Below are 25,157 nucleotides of genomic sequence, written 5' to 3' on the forward strand. Positions count from 1 at the left end.
TCAAGAAGGCCAGTTTTATTGCTTCTTTAATCAGCACAACCGTTTTCAGCTGTGCTAACATAATTGCAAAAGGGTTTCTAATGATCAATTAGCCTTTTAAAATGATAAACTTGGATTAGCAAACACAACGTGCCATTGGAACACAGGACTGATGGTTGCTGATAATGGGCCTCTGTACGCCTATGTAGATATATAAAAAATCAGCCGTTTCCAGCTACAATGGCCATTTACAACATTAACAATGTCTACACTGTATTTCTGATCAATTTTATGTTATTTTAATGGACAAAACAATTGCTTTTCTTTCGAAAACAAGGACATTTCTAAGTGACCCCAAACTTTTGAATGGTAGTATGTATATATATATATATATATATATATATATATATATATATATATATATATATATATACACAGTATCTCATAAAAGTGAGTACACCCCTCACATTTTGGTAAATATTTGAGTATATCTTTTCATGTGACAACACTGAAGAAATGACACTTTGCTACAATGTAAAGTAGTGAGTGTAGAGCTAGTAGAACAGTGTACATTTGCTGTCCCCTCAAAATAACTCAACACACAGCCATTAATGTCTAAACCGCTGGCAACAAAAGTGAGTACACCCCTAAGTGAAAATGTCCAAATTGGGCCCAATTAGCCATTTTCCCTCCCCGGTGGCATGTGACTCGTTAGTGTTACATGGTCTCAGGTGTGAATGGGGAGCAGGTGTGTTAGATTTGGTGTCATCTCTCTCACACTCCCTCATACTGGTCACTGGAAGTTCAACATGGCACCTCATGGCAAAGAACTCTCTGAGGATATGAAAAAAAGAATTGTTGCTCTACATAAAGATGGCCTGGGCTATAAGAAGATTGCCAAGACCCTGAAACGGAGCTGCAGCACGGTGGCCAAGACCATACAGCGGTTTAACAGGACAGGTTCCACTCTGAACAGGCCTCGCCATGGTCGACCAAAGAAGTTGAGTGCACGTGCTCAGCGTCATATCCAGAGGTTGTCTCTGGGAAATAGACGTATGAGTGCTGTGAGCATTCCTGCAGAGTTTGAAGGGGTGGGGGGTCAGCCTGCCTCTTCTAAAGATGATTCACAAGAAAGCCCACAAACAGTTTGCTGAAGACAAGCAGACTAAGGACATGGATTACTGGAACCATGTCCTGTGGTCTGATGAGACCAAGATAAAGTTATTTGGTTCAGATGGTGTCAAGCGTGTGTGACGGCAACCAGGTGAGGAGTACAAAGACAAGTGTGTCTTGCCTACAATCAAGCATGGTGGTGGGAGTGTCATGGTCTGGGGCTGCATGAGTGCTGCCGGCACTGGGGAGCTACAGTTCATTGAGGGAACCATGAATGCCAACATGTACTGTGACATACTGAAGCAGAGCATGATCCCCTCCCTTCGGAGACTGGGCCGCAGGGCAGTATTCCAACATGATAACGACCCCAAACACACCTCCAAGACGACCACTGCCTTGCTAAAGAAGCTGAGGGTAAAGGTGATGGACTGGCCAAGCATGTCTCCAGACCTTAACCCTATTGAGCATCTGTGGGGCATCCTGAAACGGAAGGTGGAGGAGTGCAAGGTCTCTAACATCCACCAGCTCCGTGATGTCATCATGGAGGAGTGGAAGAGGACTCCAGTGGCAACCTGTGAAGCTCTGGTGAACTCCATGCCCAAGAGGGTTAAGGCAATGCTGGAAAATGATGGTGGCACAAAATATTGACACTTTGGGCCCAATTTGGACATTTTCACTTAGGGGTGTACTCACTTTTGTTGCCAGCGGTTTAGACATGAATGGCTGTGTGTTGTGTTATTTTGAGGGGACAGGAAATGTACACTGTTATACAAGCTGTACACTCACTACTTTACATTGTAGCAAAGTGTAATTTCTTCAGTGTTGTCACATGAAAAGATATTCTCAAATATTTACAAAAATGTGAGGGGTGTACTCACTTTTGTGAGATACTGTATATAAAAATATGGAATTGATATACACTAACACTCAAACGCAAACAATTCACACAATGAAGTTATGAAACAATGAATGTGCACAAATTGGCGGGAGAGAGCGCATTCTGGAGAGAGAAGTGCATTGTGCATCTCGGCGCATGGTTAATCCGACGTCTGCATTGGCCATGCAGCATTTACGGCAGAAGTCAGGGCGTTCATACTTCTTGCGCTTCGCGGAGCAGTTCATAGCTGTTGTCAAGGAACTGAGTTTAAAAAATTTGGGAGGTGCATGGCGATGTGGTACAGAGCTAGATTTGGCCTCTGCATGCCTCTGGAGGCTCTGCAATTGCATCACACCCTCCATATGGAGCCTCCAACCACATTTTCTAATCAAGCATAAATGGGCTTTTAGTCTAGGCCTCTGCAATGGATTAGTTCAGTGAGATGGGCGCAAATATATATATATATATATATATATACACAGTGGGGAGAACAATAATTTGATACACTGCCGATTTTGCAGGTTTTCCCCTACTTACAAAGCATGTAGAGGTCTGCAATTTGTATCATAGGTACACTTCAACTGTGAGAGACGGAATGTAAAACAAAAATCCAGAAAATCACATTGTATGATTTTTAAGTAATTAATTTGCATTTTATTGCATGACATAAGTATTTGATCACCTACCAACCAGTAAGAATTCTGGCTCTCACAGACCTGTTAGTTTTTCTTTAAGAAGCCCTCCTGTTCTCCACTCATTACCTGTATTAACTGCACCTGTTTGAACTTGTTACCTGTATAAAAGACACCTGTCCACACACTCAATCAAACAGACTCCAACCTCTTCACAATGGCCAAGACCAGAGAGCTGTGTAAGGACATCAGGGATAAAATTGTAGACCTGCACAAGGCTGGGATGGGCTACAGGACATTAGGCAAGCAGCTTGGTGAGAAGGCAACAACTGTTGGCGCAATTATTAGAAAATGGAAGAAGTTCAAGATGACGGTCAATCACCCTCGGTCTGGGGCTCCATGCAAGATCTCACCTCGTGGGGCATCAATGATCATGAGGAAGGTGAGGGATCAGCCCAGAACTACACGGCAGGACCTGGTCAATGACCTGAAGAGAGCTGGGACCACAGTCTCAAAGAAAACCATTAGTAACACATTACGCCGTCATGGATTAAAATCCTGCAGTGCACGCAAGGTCCCCCTGCTCAAGCCAGCGCATGTCCAGGCCCGTCTGAAGTTTGCCAATGACCATCTGGATGATCCAGAGGAGGAATGGGAGAAGGTCATGTGGTCTGATGAGACAGAAATAGAGCTTTTTGGTCTAAACTCCACTCGCCGTGTTTGGAGGAAGAAGAAGGATGAGTACAACCCCAAGAACACCATCCCAACCGTGAAGTATGGAGGAGGAAACATCATTCTTTGGGGATGCTTTTCTGCAAAGGGGACAGGACGACTGCACCGTATTGAGGGGAGGATGGATGGGGCCATGTATCGCCAGATCTTGGCCAACAACCTCATTCCCTCAGTAAGAGCATTGAAGATGGGTCATGGCTGGGTCCTCCAGCATGACAACGACCCGAAACACACAGCCAGGGCAACTAAGGAGTGGCTCCGTAAGAAGCATCTCAAGGTCCTGGAGTGGCCTAGCCAGTCTCCAGACCTGAACCCAATAGAAAATATTTGGAGGGAGCTGAAAGTCCGTATTGCCCAGCGACAGCCCCGAAACCTGAAGGATCTGGAGAAGGTCTGTATGGAGGAGTGGGACAAAATCCCTGCTGCAGTGTGTGCAAACCTGGTCAAGACCTACAGGAAACGTATGATCTCTGTAATTGCAAACAAAGGATTCTGTACCAAATATTAAGTTCTGGAAAACCTGCAAAATCGGCAGTGTATCAAATACTTGTTATCCCCACTGTGTGTGTGTGTGTATGTATATATATATATATATATATATATATATATATATATATATATATATACAGTGGGGAGAACAAGTATTTGATACACTGCCGATTTTGCAGGTTTTCCTACTTACAAAGCATGTAGAGGTCTGTAATTTTTATCATAGGTACACTTCAACTGTGAGAGACGGAATCTAAAACAAAAATCCAGAAAATCACATTGTATGATTTTTAAGTAATTAATTTGCATTTTATTGCATGACATAAGTATTTGATACATCAGAAAAGCAGAACTTAATATTTGGTACAGAAACCTTTGTTTGCAATTACAGAGATCATACGTTTCCTGTAGGTCTTGGCCAGGTTTGCACACACTGCAGCAGGGATTTTGGCCCACTCCTCCATACAGACCTTCTCCAGATCCTTCAGGTTTTGGGGCTGTCGCTGGGCAATACGGACTTTCAGCTCCCTCCAAAGATTTTCTATTGGGTTCAGGTCTGGAGACTGGCTAGGCCACTCCAGGACCTTGAGATGCTTCTTACGGAGCCACTCCTTAGTTGCCCTGGCTGTGTGTTTCGGGTCGTTGTCATGCTGGAAGACCCAGCCACGACCCATCTTCAATGCTCTTACTGAGGGAAGGAGGTTGTTGGCCAAGATCTCGCGATACATGGCCCCATCCATCCTCCCCTCAATACGGTGCAGTCGTCCTGTCCCCTTTGCAGAAAAGCATCCCCAAAGAATGATGTTTCCACCTCCATGCTTCACGGTTGGGATGGTGTTCTTGGGGTTGTACTCATCCTTCTTCTTCCTCCAAACACGGCGAGTGGAGTTTAGACCAAAAAGCTCTATTTTTGTCTCATCAGACCACATGACCTTCTCCCATTCCTCCTCTGGATCATCCAGATGGTCATTAGCAAACTTCAGACGGGCCTGGACATGCGCTGGCTTGAGCAGGGGGACCTTGCGTGCGCTGCAGGATTTTAATCCATGACGGCGTAGTGTGTTACTAATGGTTTTCTTTGAGACTGTGGTCCCAGCTCTCTTCAGGTCATTGACCAGGTCCTGCCGTGTAGTTCTGGGCTGATCCCTCACCTTCCTCATGATCATTGATGCCCCACGAGGTGAGATCTTGCATGGAGCCCCAGACCGAGGGTGATTGACCGTCATCTTGAACTTCTTCCATTTTCTAATAATTGCGCCAACAGTTGTTGCCTTCTCACCAAGCTGCTTGCCTATTGTCCTGTAGCCCATCCCAGCCTTGTGCAGGTCTACAATTTTATCCCTGATGTCCTTACACAGCTCTCTGGTCTTGGCCATTGTGGAGAGGTTGGAGTCTGTTTGATTGAGTGTGTGGACAGGTGTCTTTTATACAGGTAACGAGTTCAAACAAGTGCAGTTAATACAGGTAATGAGTGGAGAACAGGAGGGCTTCTTAAAGAAAAACGAACAGGTCTGTGAGAGCCGGAATTCTTACTGGTTGGTAGGTGATCAAATACTTATGTCATGGAATAAAATGCAAATTAATTACTTAAAAATCATACAATGTGATTTTCTGGATTTTTGTTTTAGATTCCGTCTCTCACAGTTGAAGTGTACCTATGATAAAAATTACAGACCTCTACATGCTTTGTAAGTAGGAAAACCTGCAAAATCGGCAGTGTATCAAATACTTGTTCTCCCCACTGTATATATATATATATATTTTTTTTTTTTGTTACTGCTTGACTAAACAATCTCGGTCGACCAACAGACTAACGACCATACAATCGACTAATTGGGGTCAGCCCTAATATTAAAAAAAAAAAAAATCCTCAATAAATTGTAAAATAGTTTGACAGCCCTTTTTGTAAGATTTGAAATTATATTAATCTCAACCGTTAATTTTTTCCATTGATGTAGACACATGGATGTCTGTCTCATGGTTTGCAACGCCAGGGTTGTGGGTTTGATAAAATAATATATGTGCTAACTCTAAGTCGCTCTGGATAAGAGCGTCTGCTAAATGACGTAAATGTAAATGTAAATGTCATGGTATGGTGGGGTATGCAAAATAGATAAACTTTGAGCACCTTTATCTCTTTAATGTTTTGGCATTCAGGCCCAAAAAGTCACTTTCTGAGCGCTTCTACAATGGGGAGCACCACCAGCAACTTCTCATTTTAAGATTCTTCTCAAGATAGAATCCTCCTCTCTTTGGGATGTTTTGATCTCAATGCAGGCATTTCCAAACCCCAGCCGTAGGCCCAAATTTGGCTGGAATCACAGTCTACTCAAGGTAATGCAGTACCAACAAAACATAACAAAATGTTTTGCTGTCCATAGCGACAAAGCTCTGGAAGGTTACCATTTTGGGAATGTAGCCTAGTAATCAATCTGAATTTATAGGCCAATAAAAAAACGTTTTGGGCCACTTAAATCATGTATTTGACACATTGCCTTTTTATAGCTAGAAATTATTGCATGTCTGTCAGGATATGATTGTTGTTGGTAATTGTGAATCAAGGAACATCTATTCGTTTTATAGTTCAATCTCACAGCTTTTGTACTTCTTATATCAGTCAGCAGTGTCACAACATTTTCTTCAAACCGCCTCAGCACTTTTTACAACTTCTCCAGGCAACCATCTTATACACCAGCTGTATTAAGCTAAAGTCCTTTAAAATGTTGTGACCATGATATGGTTTTATCACACACTTGGACATATTGTATATTCATGCCCGAGGAGGCATGCACCGGTAAGTGTAATTGGTTCTCACTGTGCTGGAGTAGTCCTGGAGGAGTCCTTTGCCTTGCAGAAACCGTTAGAGGTCAGCTATATTGACCTTTGGAGGCCTGTCATGATCAATGCTGTTGATTGCTATTAACCTGCTCCACTGGGTACTAGTGCTGAAAAACCTGGCCCTGTTGGAGGCCAACAGATGCTTTAGACTTGCTGCTCGCTGAGGCATTACTCATGCCTGACCACACTCACTATATCTCAAGTAATTTTGTTTGAGTTTAAATTGAAGCCATGTTTTAGTTTCAATACTTATGGGAAAGTTTGGATAGCTGTTTCGTCGCTGCAGAAATGTATTGGTGTACAGTATAGGGTGACAATTGGGTGGATCATGATTGATGTTTCAATTGATTGAAACCATGTTTTAGTTTTAAATTCTTATGGAAAAGTTTAGATAGCTGTTCCACCACTGTAGAAAGTATTGACGTACTGCACAGTATAGGGTGACAATTTTGGGTGAATCATGATTGGTGTGAAGATTGTCAAGCATTGTTTGGTGGAATGATAGGTGAGTAGATGAGAGGCATTTTTAGGAAAAGGGATACTGTAAGTAGGTATTGTCTGGGATAGGGGGAACAGAGAGATAGAAGCAGGACGGTTAAGTTAACAGAGACTGACTGTCATGGGCCTCTCACTCCACCGGGTTACCACCTTAATTTTCTTCCACTCTGCTCACCACTCTCTCTACTCAGCCTAACTAGCTCCACCTGTCCCTGCTCTGCTCTGCTCTAATTACTCTGCCAGCTGCGCTGCATTACCCACTACCTCTCCCAGTATTTAAGGCCCTGTCTTTCAGCTCTCCGGTGTCAGATCGTCTGCAAAGCTCACACCCGGAACCTGTTTGCTCGCGCTTCTGGCTCACCCTGGTTTTGTGACCCCGGACCTGCCTGTTTTTTGGATACTCTTCTGCCTCAGGAGATCCAGACCTGCTTCTGCCATTACGACTCCTGACTACTCTTCAATCCCGGTAACTCTGACCAGCCTTCTGCCTTGCTACTACGTATTTTGGATTTCCCTTGAACTGTACTGCTGCCTGGTTTCATTCCGCCCTGTTGTGTCTGTGTCTCCCCCCCCCAGGACTTCTGGACCACCCACCACCGGCTTCATAGGACGCATCGCTGCCACTGGGGGGGGCACAGACCCAGCGCATTGGACGGGATCCCTGTTACCCCTGGAGCCTTCATTCACTCCCTACTTCCCTTTTCCCTTAAGTTTAATAAACTTTCTGGTGTGACGCAATTGTGGTCCTCTGGTCGTCTGTCTGAACCGTGACAGTACGATCTGACCATTATGGACTCAGCGCACACTTTCCCCGACATGGAAACCGATGAGCATGAGCAGCAGTTCCAGCAGCAGCAACAACAACTCGCCATGATCATTCAACTCCTCACCAACCTTACCCCAGCCAGTCTGCCCACCAGCCCAGCCCCCGAGTTACCTGCCCCGGTCATTGCAGCCGCTGCTCCGGAACCCAAGATTGGAAACCCCGAGCGGTTCAACGGCGATTCAACCCAGGTCCGGCCATTCCTGACTAGCTGCCGACTTCAGTTCTCCTTGCAGCCAAGGACCTTCGCCACGGAGGGGGCTAAAGTTGGGTATGCCATCACTCACCTGACGGGCCGAGCTCGACTCTGGGGAACAGCAGAGTTCGAACGTCAAACCCCCGCATGTGCAACCTTCGACCTGTTTGCTGAGGAGATGCTGAAGGTGTTTGACCTGGATTCACCCACCGCAGAGGCGTCTCGTGAACTGTTCAGTATTCGACAAGGCAGACGTACAGTCGCAGACCATTCCATCGACTTCCGAACCCTGGCTAGACGAAGTTCTTGGAACACACCATCGTTGGTGGACGCGTTCTTCCATAGTTTGGCTGACTATATCAAGGACGAGTTGGTCTCCCATGAACTGCCTTCCACTCTTGATGAAGCCATCGCACTGACTGTCAGGATCGACAGAAGGATACAGACCCGTCGTCGTGAGAGGGGGCGCCAAGGTCCACCTACTACCGGCATTCGGAGAGATCCGACTGGGCTCCTGTCATCTACTGCCACTCACCCAGGTCAGCTTGATCAGTCTGAGCCTATGGAGATTGGGCGAGCCTCCCTCACTCCTGCAGAGCGCCAGCGCCGCTTCACCTCAAACCTCTGCCTCTATTGTGGAGGTGATGGACATCGTGTGGTAACCTGCCCTTTAAAGGGCCGAAGCTCACCGGGCATAGGGGGAGTCCGGTTGAGTTCAATGACCATCCAGTCCTCCGACCGCAAACCCCTGCTGCAAGTTCACCTCCGCCTCTCTGACTCAACTCACACCCTGGCTGCTCTGGTGGATTCTGGCGCCGAAGCCAACATAATGGACATCAAGCTGGCACGCCAACTGGGACTGGAGAACCTCCGTTTGACACCTCCTATTCCTGCCCGGGCACTGGACGGACACTTACTCGGATCGGTCACTCATGTCACGGCCCCGGTCTCGATGGGTCTGTCCGGAAACCATCAAGAAACTATCCAGTTTCACCTGCTCCCCTCTCCAGGCCAACCCCTCATCCTGGGTTACCCATGGCTCCGCCGGCACAACCCTCAGCTCGACTGGGTGACCGGGGTGATCAGGGAGTGGGGAGAGGACTGCCACCGAACCTGCCTGCTTGCTGCCGCACTACCCCCTCGGCCAGTACCTACTAACTCCGCTCCTGACCTCTCCAATGTCCCAGAATGCTACCATGGTCTCAGAGAGGTGTTTAACAAAGCAAGAGCCACATCTCTGCCCCCTCACCGACCGTACGACTGTGCCATCGACCTCCTCCCTGGAACAGCTCCTCCAAAGGGTCGTCTTTATTCGTTGTCTGCTCCTGAAAGAAAGTCCATGGAGGACTACATCAATGGCTCTCTGTCCGCAGGATTAATCCGTTCATCTTCATCTCCTGCTGGTGCTGGCTTCTTCTTTGTGGGGAAGAAGGACGGATCTCTTCGCCCCTGCATCGACTACAGGGGACTCAACGACATCACAGTGAAGAACCGTTACCCTCTGCCTCTGCTCACCTCTGCTTTTGAGTTGCTCCAGGGAGCCACTATTTTTACCAAGTTGGATCTCAGAAACGCTTACCACCTAGTGCGGATCCGGGAGGGAGATGAATGGAAAACCGCATTCAATACACCAACAGGCCACTACGAGTATCTGGTTATGCCTTTTGGCCTCACCAATGCTCCTGCTGTGTTCCAGGCTCTAGTGAATGATGTACTGCGGGACATGTTAAACAAGTTTGTCTTCGTTTACCTGGATGACATCTTAATCTACTCCAGAAACCTGTCTGAACACACCCGCCATGTCCAGCAAGTCCTTCATCGTCTTCTGGAGAATTCCCTCTACGCCAAGGCAGAGAAATGTGAGTTTCACGTCAAGACAGTGGCCTTCCTGGGGTACATAGTGGCAGAGGGAAGTATCCAAATGGATCCTGCCAAAGTATCAGCAGTCACTTCATGGCCAGTTCCGGAGAACAGAAAGAAGCTGCAACAGTTTCTGGGGTTTGCTAACTTCTATAGGAAGTTTATCCGGAACTACAGTACCGTTGCTGCCCCTCTCACTGCTCTAACCAGCACCAAGCAACCCTTCACCTGGACCCCAGCAGCCGACAAAGCCTTCAGTACCCTCAAGGTGAGGTTCACCTCCGCTCCCATCCTCCAGATGCCTGATGTGGACCGGCAATTCATTGTGGAGGTGGACGCCTCGGATGTGGGAGTTGGTGCTGTGATTTCTCAGTGGGCTGCGGAGGATAGGAAGCTCCATCCCTGTGCCTTTTTCTCACGTCGGTTGTCCCCCTCTGAGTGCAATTACGACATAGGGAACCGTGAGCTGCTGGCTGTGAAGCTTGCCTTGGAGGAGTGGCGTCACTGGCTGGAGGGGTCCACCATTCCATTTCTCGTTTGGACCGATCATAAGAACTTGGAGTACATCCGCACGGCCAAACGGTTGAACTCCAGGCAGTCCCGCTGGGCCCTGTTCTTCACCAGGTTTAATTTCACTCTGTCATACCGGCCTGGATCACGCAACACCAAGCCAGACGCCCTCTCCCGTCAATTCCAGAAGGATGACACCCCCTCCAAGGACCCTGTGTCGATTCTGCCAAGTCCCTGCATCGATGCAGCTCTGACCTGGGCTGTTGAGGAACAGGTGCAGGAGGCTCTCCGTAACCAGCCAGGTCCCAGCACTTGCCCAGCTGACCGCCTTTTTGTCCCCGAAGACCTGAGGTCCCAGGTCGTTCAGTGGGGACATGACTCCCGCCTAGCTTGTCACCCTGGCTCCACCCGCACTTACAACCTGCTCGCCCAGAGGTTCTGGTGGCCCTCTCTGAGGAAGGATGTACGGGAATTCGTCCAAGCCTGCCCCATCTGCAACCAACACAAGTCGTCCTGCCAGCCCCCAGCCGGATTGCTGCAGCCCCTGCCTGTGCCCAGACGTCCCTGGTCTCACATCGCCCTTGACTTTGTCACGGGGCTGCCCCCTTCAAGTGGCATGACCGTCATTCTCACCATCGTTGACCGTTTCAGCAAGATGGCACACTTCATTCCCCTCCCCAAGCTCCCAACCGCCAAGGAGACCGCCCAGGTGGTCCTGGAACACGTCTTCCGGATCCACGGACTGCCAAAGGATGTAGTTTCTGACCGTGGTCCACAATTCTCCTCCGCTTTTTGGAAGGAGTTCTGTCACCTGCTGGGAGCCACAGTCAGTCTGACTTCCGGATTCCATCCCCAATCCAATGGGCAGTCAGAGCGGGCTAATCAGGAGCTCGAGAAGGCACTGCGATGCATGACTTCACGCAACCCCCACTCCTGGTCGCAGCAATTGACATGGGTGGAGTACGCACACAATTCTCTGACCTGCTCTGCCATCGGTATGTCCCCTTTCCAATGTGTTTATGGATACCAGCCTCCTCTATTTGCCCGCCAGGAAGAGGAGGTTACTTGCCCATCTGCACTTGCTTTTGCCCGTCGATGTCGCCGCACCTGGTCACAAGCCCGAGCCACACTCCTCAGATCCGTTGCCAGCTACACTACCGGGGCCAACCGTCGGAGAATTCCTGCTCCCACCTACCATGTTGGTCAAAGGGTGTGGTTGTCATCGAAGAACCTGCCACTCAGGGTGGAGTCGCAGAAGCTGGCACCTCGGTTCATTGGCCCATTCCCTATCATAAGAGTGATTAGCCCAACTGCTGTCCGGCTCCAACTGCCTAATTCCCTGAGGGTGCACCCCACTTTCCATGTGTCTAAGATTAAGCCCATCCATGAGAGTCCGCTGGTCCCTGCTGCGCCTGGTCCTCCTCCTCCACGGCTCGTCGATGGTGGTCTGGTTTACACCGTCCGCCGCCTGCTTCGGTCCAGACGGAGGGGTAGGGGTCTCCAGTACCTCATTGACTGGGAGGGCTATGGACCTGAGGAAAGGACCTGGGTGCCAGCTAGTCGGATTGTGGATAGGACTCTCATCACCGCTTTCCACCAACGGCATCCTGATCAACCTGCAATCCGTAGGGGCCGCCCCAGAGGGGTCCCTAACCGTCCGGCCCGCTCGGCTTCCTGTCCTGTGCCTGATCCTGTCTCGGGACCTGTCCCATCTCCCGACCACGGCCCTCCGGCTTCCTCCGAGGATGAGGACGTTCACTCGGACCGTTCGGAGGAGTTCTAGCCCTCCTCCGGCTCCCCTCCTCCCGCCCGGCGTGGTGTTGCTCTTGGGACTTCTGGGGCCGTCCCTTGGGGGGGGGGTTCTGTCATGGGCCTCTCACTCCACCGGGTTACCACCTTAATTTTCTTCCACTCTGCTCACCACTCTCTCTACTCAGCCTAACTAGCTCCACCTGTCCCTGCTCTGCTCTGCTCTAATTACTCTGCCAGCTGCGCTGCATTACCCACTACCTCTCCCAGTATTTAAGGCCCTGTCTTTCAGCTCTCCGGTGTCAGATCGTCTGCAAAGCTCACACCCGGAACCTGTTTGCTCGCGCTTCTGGCTCACCCTGGTTTTGTGACCCCGGACCTGCCTGTTTTTTGGATACTCTTCTGCCTCAGGAGATCCAGACCTGCTTCTGCCATTACGACTCCTGACTACTCTTCAATCCCGGTAACTCTGACCAGCCTTCTGCCTTGCTACTACGTATTTTGGATTTCCCTTGAACTGTACTGCTGCCTGGTTTCATTCCGCCCTGTTGTGTCTGTGTCTCCCCCCCCCAGGACTTCTGGACCACCCACCACCGGCTTCATAGGACGCATCGCTGCCACTGGGGGGGGCACAGACCCAGCGCATTGGACGGGATCCCTGTTACCCCTGGAGCCTTCATTCACTCCCTACTTCCCTTTTCCCTTAAGTTTAATAAACTTTCTGGTGTGACGCAATTGTGGTCCTCTGGTCGTCTGTCTGAACCGTGACACTGACAGGCCTGTCTATAATTCAGCTCTGTGGTGTGTGGACGTGGCAGCAGGACCATGGCATGGGCGCTGTGACGTCGGGTTAGACACTAAACAAGTGGGGGTGTGCCCTGGACCCCCGTTCCCCTGGGGCTGCTCAGGCACTGTGCCAGATGGGAGATGGTATGCCAGGGAGCCTCCCCACGGGAAACTGCCAGGGCCGCGTTTGTTCCGCTGACACCCAGCATCTCAGCCCGACCTGGGCAAGCGTACATTCCTCAAAGTGATGGGTTTCAGCGGGGGCCTGGTGCTCTCTCACTCACGTACTCAAGACACACACACTCTCTTTCTTTCTCTCTCGCCTCGCGCTCTCTCTCTCTTTCTCTATTCCACCCTCTCTCCCTTCTCCCTCGGTCTAGAACATACTCTCTTTCTCTAGCTTCCTCTCTGTCCGTCTCGCTCCCCCTCTCTCTTTCTTTCTTCATCTTCCTCCCGTAACTCCTGGTGAGGCGTGCAGGATTCCTCCCCTGGTGAGGGGATTAAGAGCCTGGTAGGCATCAGGGATTTGATTGGTTAGGACCTGCTCTTGTTCCTATTGGATGGGCTTGAGCCAGTGCAGCAGTGGTGGGCTCTCAGAGCCAACAGGGGATTGGACAGGACAGCAGTGGGCTCCACTGTGGTTGTGTAACTAACCTCAAATCCAGGGAGGGACATCCTTTATCAAATCAAATCAAATCAAATTGTATTGGCCACATGCACCGAATACAACAGGTGCAGACATTACAGTGAAATGCTTACTTACAGCCCTTAACCAACAGTGCATTTCTTTTTAATAAAAAAGTAGATACGAGTTAGCAAGGGAATTCCACTGGTTTTAGAGAACTTTAGATTTTCACAGATAGACATTCCGTGCTCTCTCTAAGGGTTTTGAATCTGTGAAAAGCTTCGACTTTTGGAGCGAAGCATTGGAACTTATAGAGGGTGGGAAAGTCAACAGCAGGCGACGCAGAGGAGCAAATGTTTGTCACACGCTCCCGTTGCATTTCCTTTATAACACCTTTATGTTGTTTACTCAGTAGATTTAATTTAGAAATCAGGTAATCCGGAGTTGTGAGGTCCGACCTGAGGAGCATTTGTATGTCAGTTTGTCACACTCTTTCTTCTGTCGTTTTCCACAGGTCCTGTGGCACCTGGACATCTTTCGCCGGAGCTTCCGGCAGCTGACCACACACAAGTGCATGGAGGACTCGTGTATCTTCTGTGCCCTGAAGGTAAGAGGCTAGATATGTGGGTGGAGATGAGAGGGAGGCCTGGGGGTGGAGAAGAGGTGGTTCACTTATTAATGAATCCAGGTAATGTCTACCAAATAATGCAGATAGAGGATGGTTATTTTGGTATTGGACTATTGTATTTTATATTCAACAGTAAATCTTCGATCAAATACGTTATTTTTCAAATTACTTTTGTGAATTTAGTTCTTAAGCATGGCTGTGCCCCCTGAGAGCTGACCATGACTTTGAATGGGAGTTCTGGGATGTGAATATTTGTTTCTTAACATGTAAATGGGAAGTAACTAAGTCATCTCCCCTGGTGTGGACAGACAGTGGTTGGATGTCTGGCCAGTGGTTATGGATTATGTACCATAGATCTCTCTCTGATCTGGACAGGCCGCTGAATGTAGATCATTGGCTTTAGCCAGCTCCCCCCTCTCTCGCTCTCTCTCTCTGTTATTTGCCAAATTACTTCGGTCATCGTTATAATCGTTCGAATAGCAAAACCGGGCCACCCCTAGTGACCAATGACCATCTCTATATGTCTCAACAAGACCATCTGTCTGTCTGTGTGAGTGTATGTCTGTCTCTGTAAGTGTCTGTCTTTCTGTCTGTCTGTGTGAGGGTGGTCTTTCTAACTTTAGTCTTACTCTGTACCTGACTCTCTGTCAGGCATTCCAAATCCATTTATGATTGTCTGTCTCTTTGCCTGGCTGGCAGAACTAGACTAGCTTTGCCACTATGCTACTTCCATTACACCACAATACTCATCCTGTGGGCCAGCAGGTTTGTTTTTCCTGGTTTGAGTCATTGATTCCATCTTAATGAAGAGGCAAGTTTCACACACACCAGAGGAGACAGTCGAGGTAAATGCCTTTTGAGTGGCTGTAGGATGGCACTCCACACACTCAGCCGTGTGCGGTTTTTACCCCCAAATGCAGATTTAATGGACACTTGTGGAACTGAGTGGTGTGATGAGCTGCGATGCATTAGGGCTGCATGGCCCATCGGAGGGGTTTGATGGTGACATTTGAAGGCATGTCTGATTCCTCTGTTTCCACACGGTCTGCGTGGCAGGCATGGCTTAGAGCAGCTGGATCTGGCCAGCCGGCAGGACTTGAGAATGAAAGAGCCCTGTGGTTTTAACGAGGCCATCCTTATAGCTACCGACTGACTAGGTCTGGTCCTTTTGACTGTGACAGGTTAGCTGATTTCACAGTAGTGTCTACCTCAGAGTCCTAGTCAGGAGTAAGTGTACTTCTGTTGCTCCCGCTGCACTTTCTCTCTCTCTTTCACTACATCTCTCTCTCTCTCTGCTCTTTCATTCTCTCTCCCCTATGCTCTTTCCCCTTTCCTCCATCTTCCTCTCCCTCCCGTCTTTCTCCCTCCTTCTCTCTTTCTCTCCCTTGATGTATCAGCCTTATCAGAATTCACCAGGGCTCATTTGAAGGGTCGATTACAGGGCATTTCTGCCAGGCATTTAATTTGAGTAGAATTATAAGGCTATGATCATTTATCCTTTCCCCACCTCCTTCTCTGCCTCTCCTGTTCTCTCTCTCTCTCACCTCACCCACCTCTTTTCTTCTTCTTCTCTCTTCCTTATGCAAGACAAGTTGAGGTGCAGTGGCAGGGCAGACGTGTGTGTGCGCGTGTTTGTGTGCCTGCATTTACACTTTAGTCATTTAGCAGACGCTCTTATCCAGAGCGACTTACAGTTAGTGAGTGCATACATTATTTTTTATTTTATTTTTTCATACTGGCCCCCCGTGGGAATCGAACCCACAACCCTGGCGTTGCAAACGCCATGCATGCTCTACCAACTGAGCTACATCCCTGCCGGCCATTCCCTCCCCTACCCTACCCTGGACGACACTGGGCCAATTGTGCGCCGCCCCATGGGTCTCCCGGTCGCGGCCGGCTACGACAGAGCCTGGATTGGAAGCAGGATCTCTAGTGGCACAGCTACCACTGCGATGCAGTGCCTTAGACCACTGCACCACTCGGGAGGTGTGTGTGTGTGTGTGTGTGTGTGTGTGTGTGTGTGTGTGTGTGTGTGTGTGTGTGTGTGTGTGTGTGTGTGTGTGTGTGTGTGTGTGTGTGTGTGTGTGTGTGTGTGTGTACGCGTGTGTGTGCGCGTGCGTGCGTGTTGAGGTGCTCACCTGGAATGCATTTCAATTAACAGGTGTGCCTTCTTAAAAGTTCATTTCTGGAAATTCTTTCCTTCTTAGTGCGTTTCAGACAATCACTTGTGTTGAGGCTGGTAACTCTAATGAACTTATCCTCTGCAGCAGAGGTAACTCTGGATCTTCCATTCCTGTGGTGGTCCACATGAGAGCCAGTTTTATCATAGCGCTTCATGCTTTTTGCGACTGCACTTGAAGAAACTTTCAAAGTTCTTGACATTTTCTGTATTGACTGACCTTCATGTCTTAAAGTAATGATGGACTGTTGTTTCTCTTTGCTTACTTGAGCTGTTCTTGCCATAATATGGACTTGGTCTTTGACCAAATACGGCTAACTTCTGTATACCCCCCCCCCCCCCACCTTGTCACAACACAACTGATTGGCTCAAACGCATTAAGAAGGCAAACCTGTTAATTGAAATACATTCCAGGTGACCACCTCATGAAGCTGGTTGAGAGAATGCCAAGAGTGTGCAAAGCTGTTATCAATGCAAAGGGTTGCGATTTGAAGAATCTCACATATAAAATATATTTTGATTTCTTTAACACTTTTTTGGTTACAACTCAGGTGTCTATACTTCGACATCAAAGTTAGATAAGACGGAAGATTATGAAGTAGGGCCTTGTTAACAAAAAGGAAGTAATGTAGAGATCTACAGGTCTTTAGCGAAGTCTAGCCAACCTTTGAGTATCAAAACTGTCACCTGTAACAAAATGACGGGCACAATGGTAGATGGCATCCAAAGGTTTAAGAGTAGTAGCAGCTGCACTTTGATAAATAATATCACCATAATTAAGAACAGATAAAAAGGTTGACTGAATAATCTGCTTCCTACTGCTTAGAGAAAGGCACGATCTGTTTCTGTTGAAAAAGCCAATTTTAAATCTTAGCTTCTTAACCGGCTCATCTATATGTTTTTTAAACGTCAAATCCATATCAATCCAAATGCCTAAGTATTTATATGCGGAAACACGTTCGATAAGAGAATCATGTAATGAGTGAACATGTAGTTCATCTGAAACATTCTTACGGAAGTGTAAAAACAACATGTATTTCATTTTAATCGTATTAAGCACAAGTTTTAAATCAGCGAGGTATTCCTGCAATAGCTATAAAATCTGACTGTAGTTTTGACACAGCCAGATCAGCAGTCAGGGCGATAGCATACATAATAGTATAAAGATGAAGTGTAAATATTTTAACAGATTGACCAATGGTGTTTATATAAATAGTGAAGAGAACAGGTCCCAAACAGGTCCCAAAATTATAAGTAAGTCTATGTTGTGTTAAGAGATGTCTTTCACCTGAACATGTCATGCCCTAGTAGAGGGGTTCCCAAACTTTTTCACTCAGGCCCCCCTTCCAGCATTGGGGAACATCCCGCACACTCCCCTGCATGCACGAGCCACGTCTATTTCTATGGGCACAAGCACTGTTCATGACACAAACTGTTCACACACCTTGCAATTTTAAAGCTCATTTTCTTGCAATTCTATACATTTTGCCATGTCTAATGTGTGTTCATGTGATATTTGAGTGACTCAAACATTACAACAAAATCTATGAGCTAAAAAACATTAGCTGACATGGGCTAGTTGATCTGGACATTTCTGACAAATTATAAATAGCTCTCTAAGGTATGCAATGACTGACATGACAAGAGGATTCTACTAGTGCATTCTAATATAACAACTTTTCAACAATATATACTGAACAAAAATATAAACGCAACATGCAATAATTTCATTTGATTTTACTGAGTTACAGTTCATATGACGAAATCAGTCAATTGAAATGAATTCATTAGGCCCTAATCTATGGATATCACATGACTGGGAATACATATATGCATCTGTTGGTCACAGATACCTTTAAAAAAAAACGGGCCACACAATGGGCCTCAGGATCTCGTCACGGTATTTTTGTGCATTCAAATTGCCATCGATAAAATGCAATTGTGTTCGTTGTCTGTAGCTTATGCCTGCCCATACCATAACCCCACCGCCACCATGGGGCACTCTGTTCACAACATTGACATCAGCAAACCGCACAGCCACACGACGCAATACATGTGGGCTGCGTTTGTGAGCCGGTTGGACGTACTGCCAAATTGGAGGCGGCTTATTGTAGATAAATGAACATGTAGCCAAGTTGTATCTATCATCGTATGCTATCTATTCATGTTTTTTGTATATTCTGTTTATCTGTGAATTAACCAATGATATCAGGCCACACCCGGCCATGATTACAGACACCTGTGTGTGTCCTTTGACACTATATAAACTAGTGACCCGCAGTGTTTGTCACTATACCCTGATGAAGACAGCTTGTCTGTCGAAACGTTGGTTATTAGGTTATTAAATTATTGCATCTGAGCTCCTAGAGTGTGCGGCTCCTTTTCTTTTTTAAGTTTTACTCCGTTAGCCAGTACCTCGCCTAAATAGGTGTGCGTTTCTTTCGCCTCCAGATAAATGAACATTAAATTATCTGGCAACAGCTCTGGTGGACATTCCTGCAGTCAGCATGCCAGCATGCACGCTCCCTAAAAACTTGAGACATCTGTGGCATTGTGTTGTGTGACAAAACTGTACATTTTAGAGTGGCCTTTTATTGTCCCCAGCATAAGGTGCACCTGTGTAATGATCATGCTGTTTAATCAGATTTGTGATATGCCACAACTGTCAGGTGGATGTATTATCTTGGCAAAGGAGAAATGTTCACTAACAGGGGTGTAAACTAATTTGTGCCCAAAATTTGATATTTTATTTCAAGCTCATGAAACATAGGACCAACACTTTAGATGTTGCGTTTATATTTTTGTTCAGTGTATATATAATATATTTTTTTTTTAATGGGGGGGGGGGGGGGGGGGGGGGGGGACTCTGGGGCATGCCCTACAGTTTGGGAACCACTGCCCTACTGAATAACTGAACACTGAGTCAGTACAGTGAAATTGAGGAGTACAAAGCTATACTAGTACTTTTTCCAATGGCTGTTAACTGATGTAGGCCCTTATGGACTCTTACAGTGGGGAAAAAAAGTATTTAGTCAGCCACCAATTGTGCAAGTTCTCCCACTTAAAAAGATGAGAGAGGCCTGTAATTTTCATCATAGGTACACGTCAACTATGACAGACAAAATTAGAAAGGAAAATCCAGAAAATCACATTGTAGGATTTTAATGAATTTATTTGCAAATTATGGTGGAAAATAAGTATTTGGTCAATAACAAAAGTTTCTCAATACTTTGTTATATACCCTTTGTTGGCAATGACACAGGTCAAACGTTTTCTGTAAGTCTTCACAAGGTTTTCACACACTGTTGCTGGTATTTTGGCCCATTCCTCCATGCAGATCTCCTCTAGAGCAGTGATGTTTTGGGGCTGTCGCTGGGCAACACGGACTTTCAACTCCCTCCAAAGATTTTCTATGGGGTTGAGATCTGGAGACTGGCTAGGCCACTCCAGGACCTTGAAATGCTTCTTACGAAGCCACTCCTTCGTTGCCCGGGCAGTGTGTTTGGGATCATTGTCATGCTGAAAGACCCAGCCACGTTTCATCTTCAATGCCCTTGCTGATGGACGGAGGTTTTCACTCAAAATCTCACGATACATGGCCCCATTCATTCTTTCCTTTACACGGATCAGTCGTCCTGGTCCCTTTGCAGAAAAACAGCCCCAAAGCATGATGTTTCCACCCCCATGCTTCACAGTAGGTATGGTGTTCTTTGGATGCAACTCAGCATTCTTTGTCCTCCAAACACGACGAGTTGAGTTTTTACCAAAAAGTTATATTTTGGTTTCATCTGACCATATGACATTCTCCCAATCCTCTTCTGGATCATCCAAATGCACTCTAGCAAACTTCAGACGGGCCTGGACATGTACTGGCTTAAGCAGGGGGACACGTCTGGCACTGCAGGATTTGAGTTCCTGGCGGCGTAGTGTGTTACTGATGGTAGGCTTTGTTACTTTGGTCCCAGCTCTCTGCAGGTCATTAACTAGGTCCCCCCGTGTGGTTCTGGGATTTTTGCTCACCGTTCTTGTGATCATTTTGACCCCACGGGGTGAGATCTTGCGTGGAGCCCCAGATCGAGGGAGATTATCAGTGGTCTTGTATGTCTTCCATTTCCTAATAATTGCTCCCACAGTTGATTTCTTCAAACCAAGCTGCTTACCTATTGCAGATTCAGTCTTCCCAGCCTGGTGCAGGTCTACAATTTTGTTTCTGGTGTCCTTTGACAGCTCTTTGGTCTTGGCCATAGTGGAGTTTGGAGTGTGACTGTTTGAGGTTGTGGACAGGTGTCTTTTATACTGATAACAAGTGCAAACAGGTTCCATTAATACAGGTAACGAGTGGAGGACAGAGGAGCCTTTTAAAGAAGAAGTTACAGGTCTGTGAGAGCCAGAAATCTTGCTTGTTTGTAGGTGACCAAATACTTATTTTCCACCATAATTTGCAAATAAATTCATTAAAAATCCTACAATGTGATTTTCTGGATTTTTTTTTCTCAATTTGTCTGTCATAGTTGACGTGTACCTATGATGAAAATTACAGGCCTCTCTCATCTTTTTAAGTGGGAGAACTTGCACAATTGGTGGCTGACTAAATGCTTTTTTCCCCCACTGTATGTCTAACAGTATGGCCAGCTGTGATTAAGTGTTAGGGTTAGAAGGTGAACTGTGGGAGATGGTGTTGTCTTGGCGATAAAGGTGTTATTTTCGTCAGCCTACGTAGTTTGCTACCGTCATGCCAAGAGGTTGGCAAGATAACCTTGGAAATACTGATTAACGCTATACCTATTATACACTGTAGGAAATTAGTGTTAACTTGATATAAAGGACTTGAACCACTCTGTTGCGGTCAAAATGTGTGAACCCTGCTAACTTGATATGAAGGACTTGTACAATCAGTTTATATTTTCTGTTGAGTCCATTCCTGTTATTCCAGAGAGTGTTACAGTGTTATTGACCCAGCTGTGTTATTGTGTCTCTTGTTGTTTCTAGAGTATCTTTGCTCAGTTCCAGTTCAGCAGTGAGAAGGTGCTGCCATCTGACGTGCTCCGCAGCGCCCTGGCCAAGACCTTCCAGGACGAACAGCGCTTCCAGCTGGGCATCATGGACGACGCTGCAGAGTGCTTCGTAAGAGACAACCCTCCCTCACTCCTCCACTTCTTCCTACTTTACCCCCTCACTCTCTCCGCTCCCTTATTCCTCCATGACTTACCTCATCCCTCACTTCTCCTTCATTCTTACACTTCTGCTTTCTCTCTTCTAATACACCTGCATGCTTAGCAAACAGAACAGAGCTAAGAGATCCGCTAAAAAGTGATCTCATAACAAAATGCTCCATGTTAAAACCAGACTTTTGCAGTATTATAACATTTACAAAACAATGGCAGGGACACTATTTACTTTGTGAGAACAAAGGAAAAGTGTGGGAAGTGTTTTTCTCTCTGGGATGTTGCAATGCAGAGCTGTCTACAGGGCCTTTCCCTGGTCCCATTGACATGAAGCAGAGTCCACCCAGCCTCTACCACACTACCACAAAGGAATAAACGAGTTAAGAGTCATTTATTTATTTCCCCCATTTTATAAGCAACACAGCTAGGCAGCCAGCCAGAGGATTGTTCCCTACCCTATACCCTCTCTGGGCCTATTCTCTCCTCTCTACCTCTCTCTCCACCTCTCTTTATGTTCTGCTGACAACCGGGAACATACGGTATTATTCGGGATATCTGGCTGCGGCTGCATTCCGGAGGCGGTGGGATGGTGGGCTGAGGCAGATGCTAAGTGTACATTGGAACCTCCCCCAGGAGACCCTCTCTCTGCAGTGCTACAGAAATCTGCTGCGATCCCACCGCTCAGAGGGGTCCTGCCTGCAGTTAGAGTGATAAATCACCCAGTAAATTAGCCCAGTATGGCCAACCAGAGCCTCTGTGTGTTTTGTAGTGCAGCACCTTGCTGCTTCACTGAATTTAAAACAATAATCCATTCAAAAACATATATTTTTTTATTAGTCCACTGTTGAAACAGTCCAAAAATGTTTTGCATGTCAGCGATCAAGTTTTCAAGATATAGGACTTGTTGTAACTAGTTGTAACTTGCTACATCATCATAATGATGATTGTGCATCAAATTACATTTACATTTTAGTCATTTAGCAGACGCTCTTATCCAGAGCGACTTACAGGAACAATTAGGGTTAAGTGCCTTGCTCAAGGGCAAATGATGCATTTTGCATCATCATGATGATGTGGCAAGTTACAATTTGCTTTTTGAAAGTCCTATATCTTGAAAACATGATTGCTGACGTGCAAAACATTTTGAGACTGTATCAACAGTGGACTAATGAAAAAAATATATCAAAAGATTGTTTTTAAGTGGATAGAAGTTTTCTCAAGATTTTGTCAAGAGGATATTTTCTTTGTGTGTTGGTTTTGTCATGATGTAGTAATGTGATTAAGTAAAAACATATGTGGGCAAGCACATACACACTTTCTTACACACACAAACACAAACAGGGATAAAGCTAACATGACTGTCTTTACCTGTTGCCCTCACAGGAGAACATCCTAATGCGGATTCACTTCCACATCTCAGACGAGACCAAAGAGGACATCTGCACAGCCAAGCACTGCATCCCACACCAGAAGTTTGCCATGACGCTCTTCGAACAGGTGAGCACAAACACAAGCCTCAGTACAAACACAAGCCTCATTAACTTATTTATATTATCAGTCAATCCATTTTCTTTTCATCTCAGAATTGATCCCCCCATCCATTCCTATGTCATTAACTGAAGTAAAGCCAGCTGTGCTTATCTTAGTCTTGTAACTCTGTGTTTGCAGTGTGTGTGCAGCAGCTGTGGGGCCTCCTCTGACCCACTGCCCTTCATTCAGATGGTGCACTACATCTCCACCACCTCCCTCTGGTGAGTAACCCTTTGACTGGGGAAACAGCATTGGGCTGACTGGTTCTGCCTAGTTCTGACTGGTTCTGACTAATGTTCTGACTGGTTCAGAATAGTTCTGATGGGTTCTGACTAGTGTTGTGACTGGTACTGACTGGTTCTGACTAATGTTCTGACTGGTTCAGACTAGTTCTAAAGGGGGTTCCTTCTGACCGGTTCTGACAAGTTCTGACTAGGTGACTAACACCATACATAGGGGCAAATTTCATACAAAAGTGACAATTGATGGGCACTACTCTCCATTTGAATTATGCTCCATTCACTCCACAAACAGATGATAGAATGAAAAGCTTTTCCGGTCTCTTTTCCACTGAGCAGAGCAAAAAATCAATGCTCCTTCGGCCTAGAGACCGTGATTTACACCATGGCGACCGAACATGCATTCTCTCTCTTCCTCTAAAGAGAAGTAACCCGCCAGGTTAGAAATCAGGTCACCTAGGAATGGGTAATAGCTTTCTTCATCATGGCATTATGACCTGTCTGCAAAACCTCTCTGGGCTGTGGGAGGAAGAGAGGAAGGAGGGATGATTCATCTGCATCCCTCCGTTAGGCTGCAGACTAGCTGTAGTGAGCCAGGGGCTGCATGCCTGCCTGTGTCTCCAGCTGTGGCGATGTCTGCAGCAAAGCCCTCAGGAGAGCCCCGCATCATCTCAGTCTCTTCTTCTCCCTCCATCTGTTGTATTGCTGCTGCTGTAGCAGCCAGCCAATCAGCCCAGAGTGCTTGTTATCTTATGAGCAAACTTCTTATGTAAAAGTGATGAAATGTCTACATTAATATTCCAAGTGATTAGTCTGTTATGTGTACTGTGTCGGCTCTATCTAATTCTTCAATGCTGTTTGGCCCTGTTATGAGCCCAACATCAACACCAGCCTCTCTCTCTTTGTCTTAGAGACACCCCCCCCCCCCCCCCCACCCCCACCCCCCACACACACACACGCACCAACTCACCCCTAACCCTCAGAGGAGTATGTTGTATCCTGACAATGTTTTATTTGCCAATAACAGGCCTCTCTCCTGCACCAGAGCACAGAGCAAAGCTACAGTATAACCCTGGAGTGTCTTTGAGGTGTGCACCTCTATAGGTGGAGAGCGCTCCAGAGAGATCTGGAGAGAATGGGAACGGAACAAAGAGTCACCTTGTAGACAAACGACTGGTCTAACGCCCTGCAGTCACATGATCAGTAGCACCAGTGTTAAGGCTGTAGCTGTAGTGTTCTCTATTTTAGTAGGATGTTTTTATCTAAAAGTGACTTACATTTAACACAGTCTGTAGGGGAGAATGGGGTAAGCCATTTTTTACATTCAGCATCACTACGTCAAGTGTGATGTAGTGTTCTTTCTAACAAAGATATCTACTTATATTTGAGCCGCCTTGGGGTAAGTGGGTGATGGTGTCCTGTGACAGGGGTTGATGGTGCTGGTAGGTCAAAGTTAAATTCATGGAATGGGGGTGTGATATATTGTATATCTTAAATGTATGCCAACATTCAGATATACATGTAGATCTCTCTGTTCAATATCACTTACCCTTCAATTTCTCAACCAGTTGTCTGGGACAGGGATGTTGTTTCAACTGAAGCTATTAAGCCCATGAAACTGGGCCGCAAAATTCTTGATATGTTTAGCAAGCTCAGACTCCATGTCATCAGATAAGACATTGTGTGCCTCTGCTACAATACCATAGCCT

General features: G+C 46.7%; 1 protein-coding gene across 1 annotated transcript in view; it reads left to right on the forward strand.

The window, feature by feature from the left end:
- The window catches only part of LOC311134702 (ubiquitin carboxyl-terminal hydrolase 54-like), a gene marked incomplete at both ends in the record, with an annotated part of 85,428 nt that overhangs the window by 24,161 nt on the left and 36,110 nt on the right, over nucleotides 1–25,157 (forward strand). Inside the window, 4 exons of the mRNA XM_084168468.1 lie at nucleotides 14,222–14,314; nucleotides 21,504–21,638; nucleotides 23,063–23,176; nucleotides 23,348–23,430. Coding sequence (XP_084024594.1) covers nucleotides 14,222–14,314; nucleotides 21,504–21,638; nucleotides 23,063–23,176; nucleotides 23,348–23,430 — 425 coding nt within the window. The remainder of the gene's footprint in view (nucleotides 1–14,221; nucleotides 14,315–21,503; nucleotides 21,639–23,062; nucleotides 23,177–23,347; nucleotides 23,431–25,157) is intronic.

Source organism: Coregonus lavaretus, assembly GCF_964263955.1.
Source record: "Coregonus lavaretus genome assembly, chromosome: 1".
Classification (NCBI taxonomy): Eukaryota; Metazoa; Chordata; class Actinopteri; order Salmoniformes; family Salmonidae; genus Coregonus; species Coregonus lavaretus.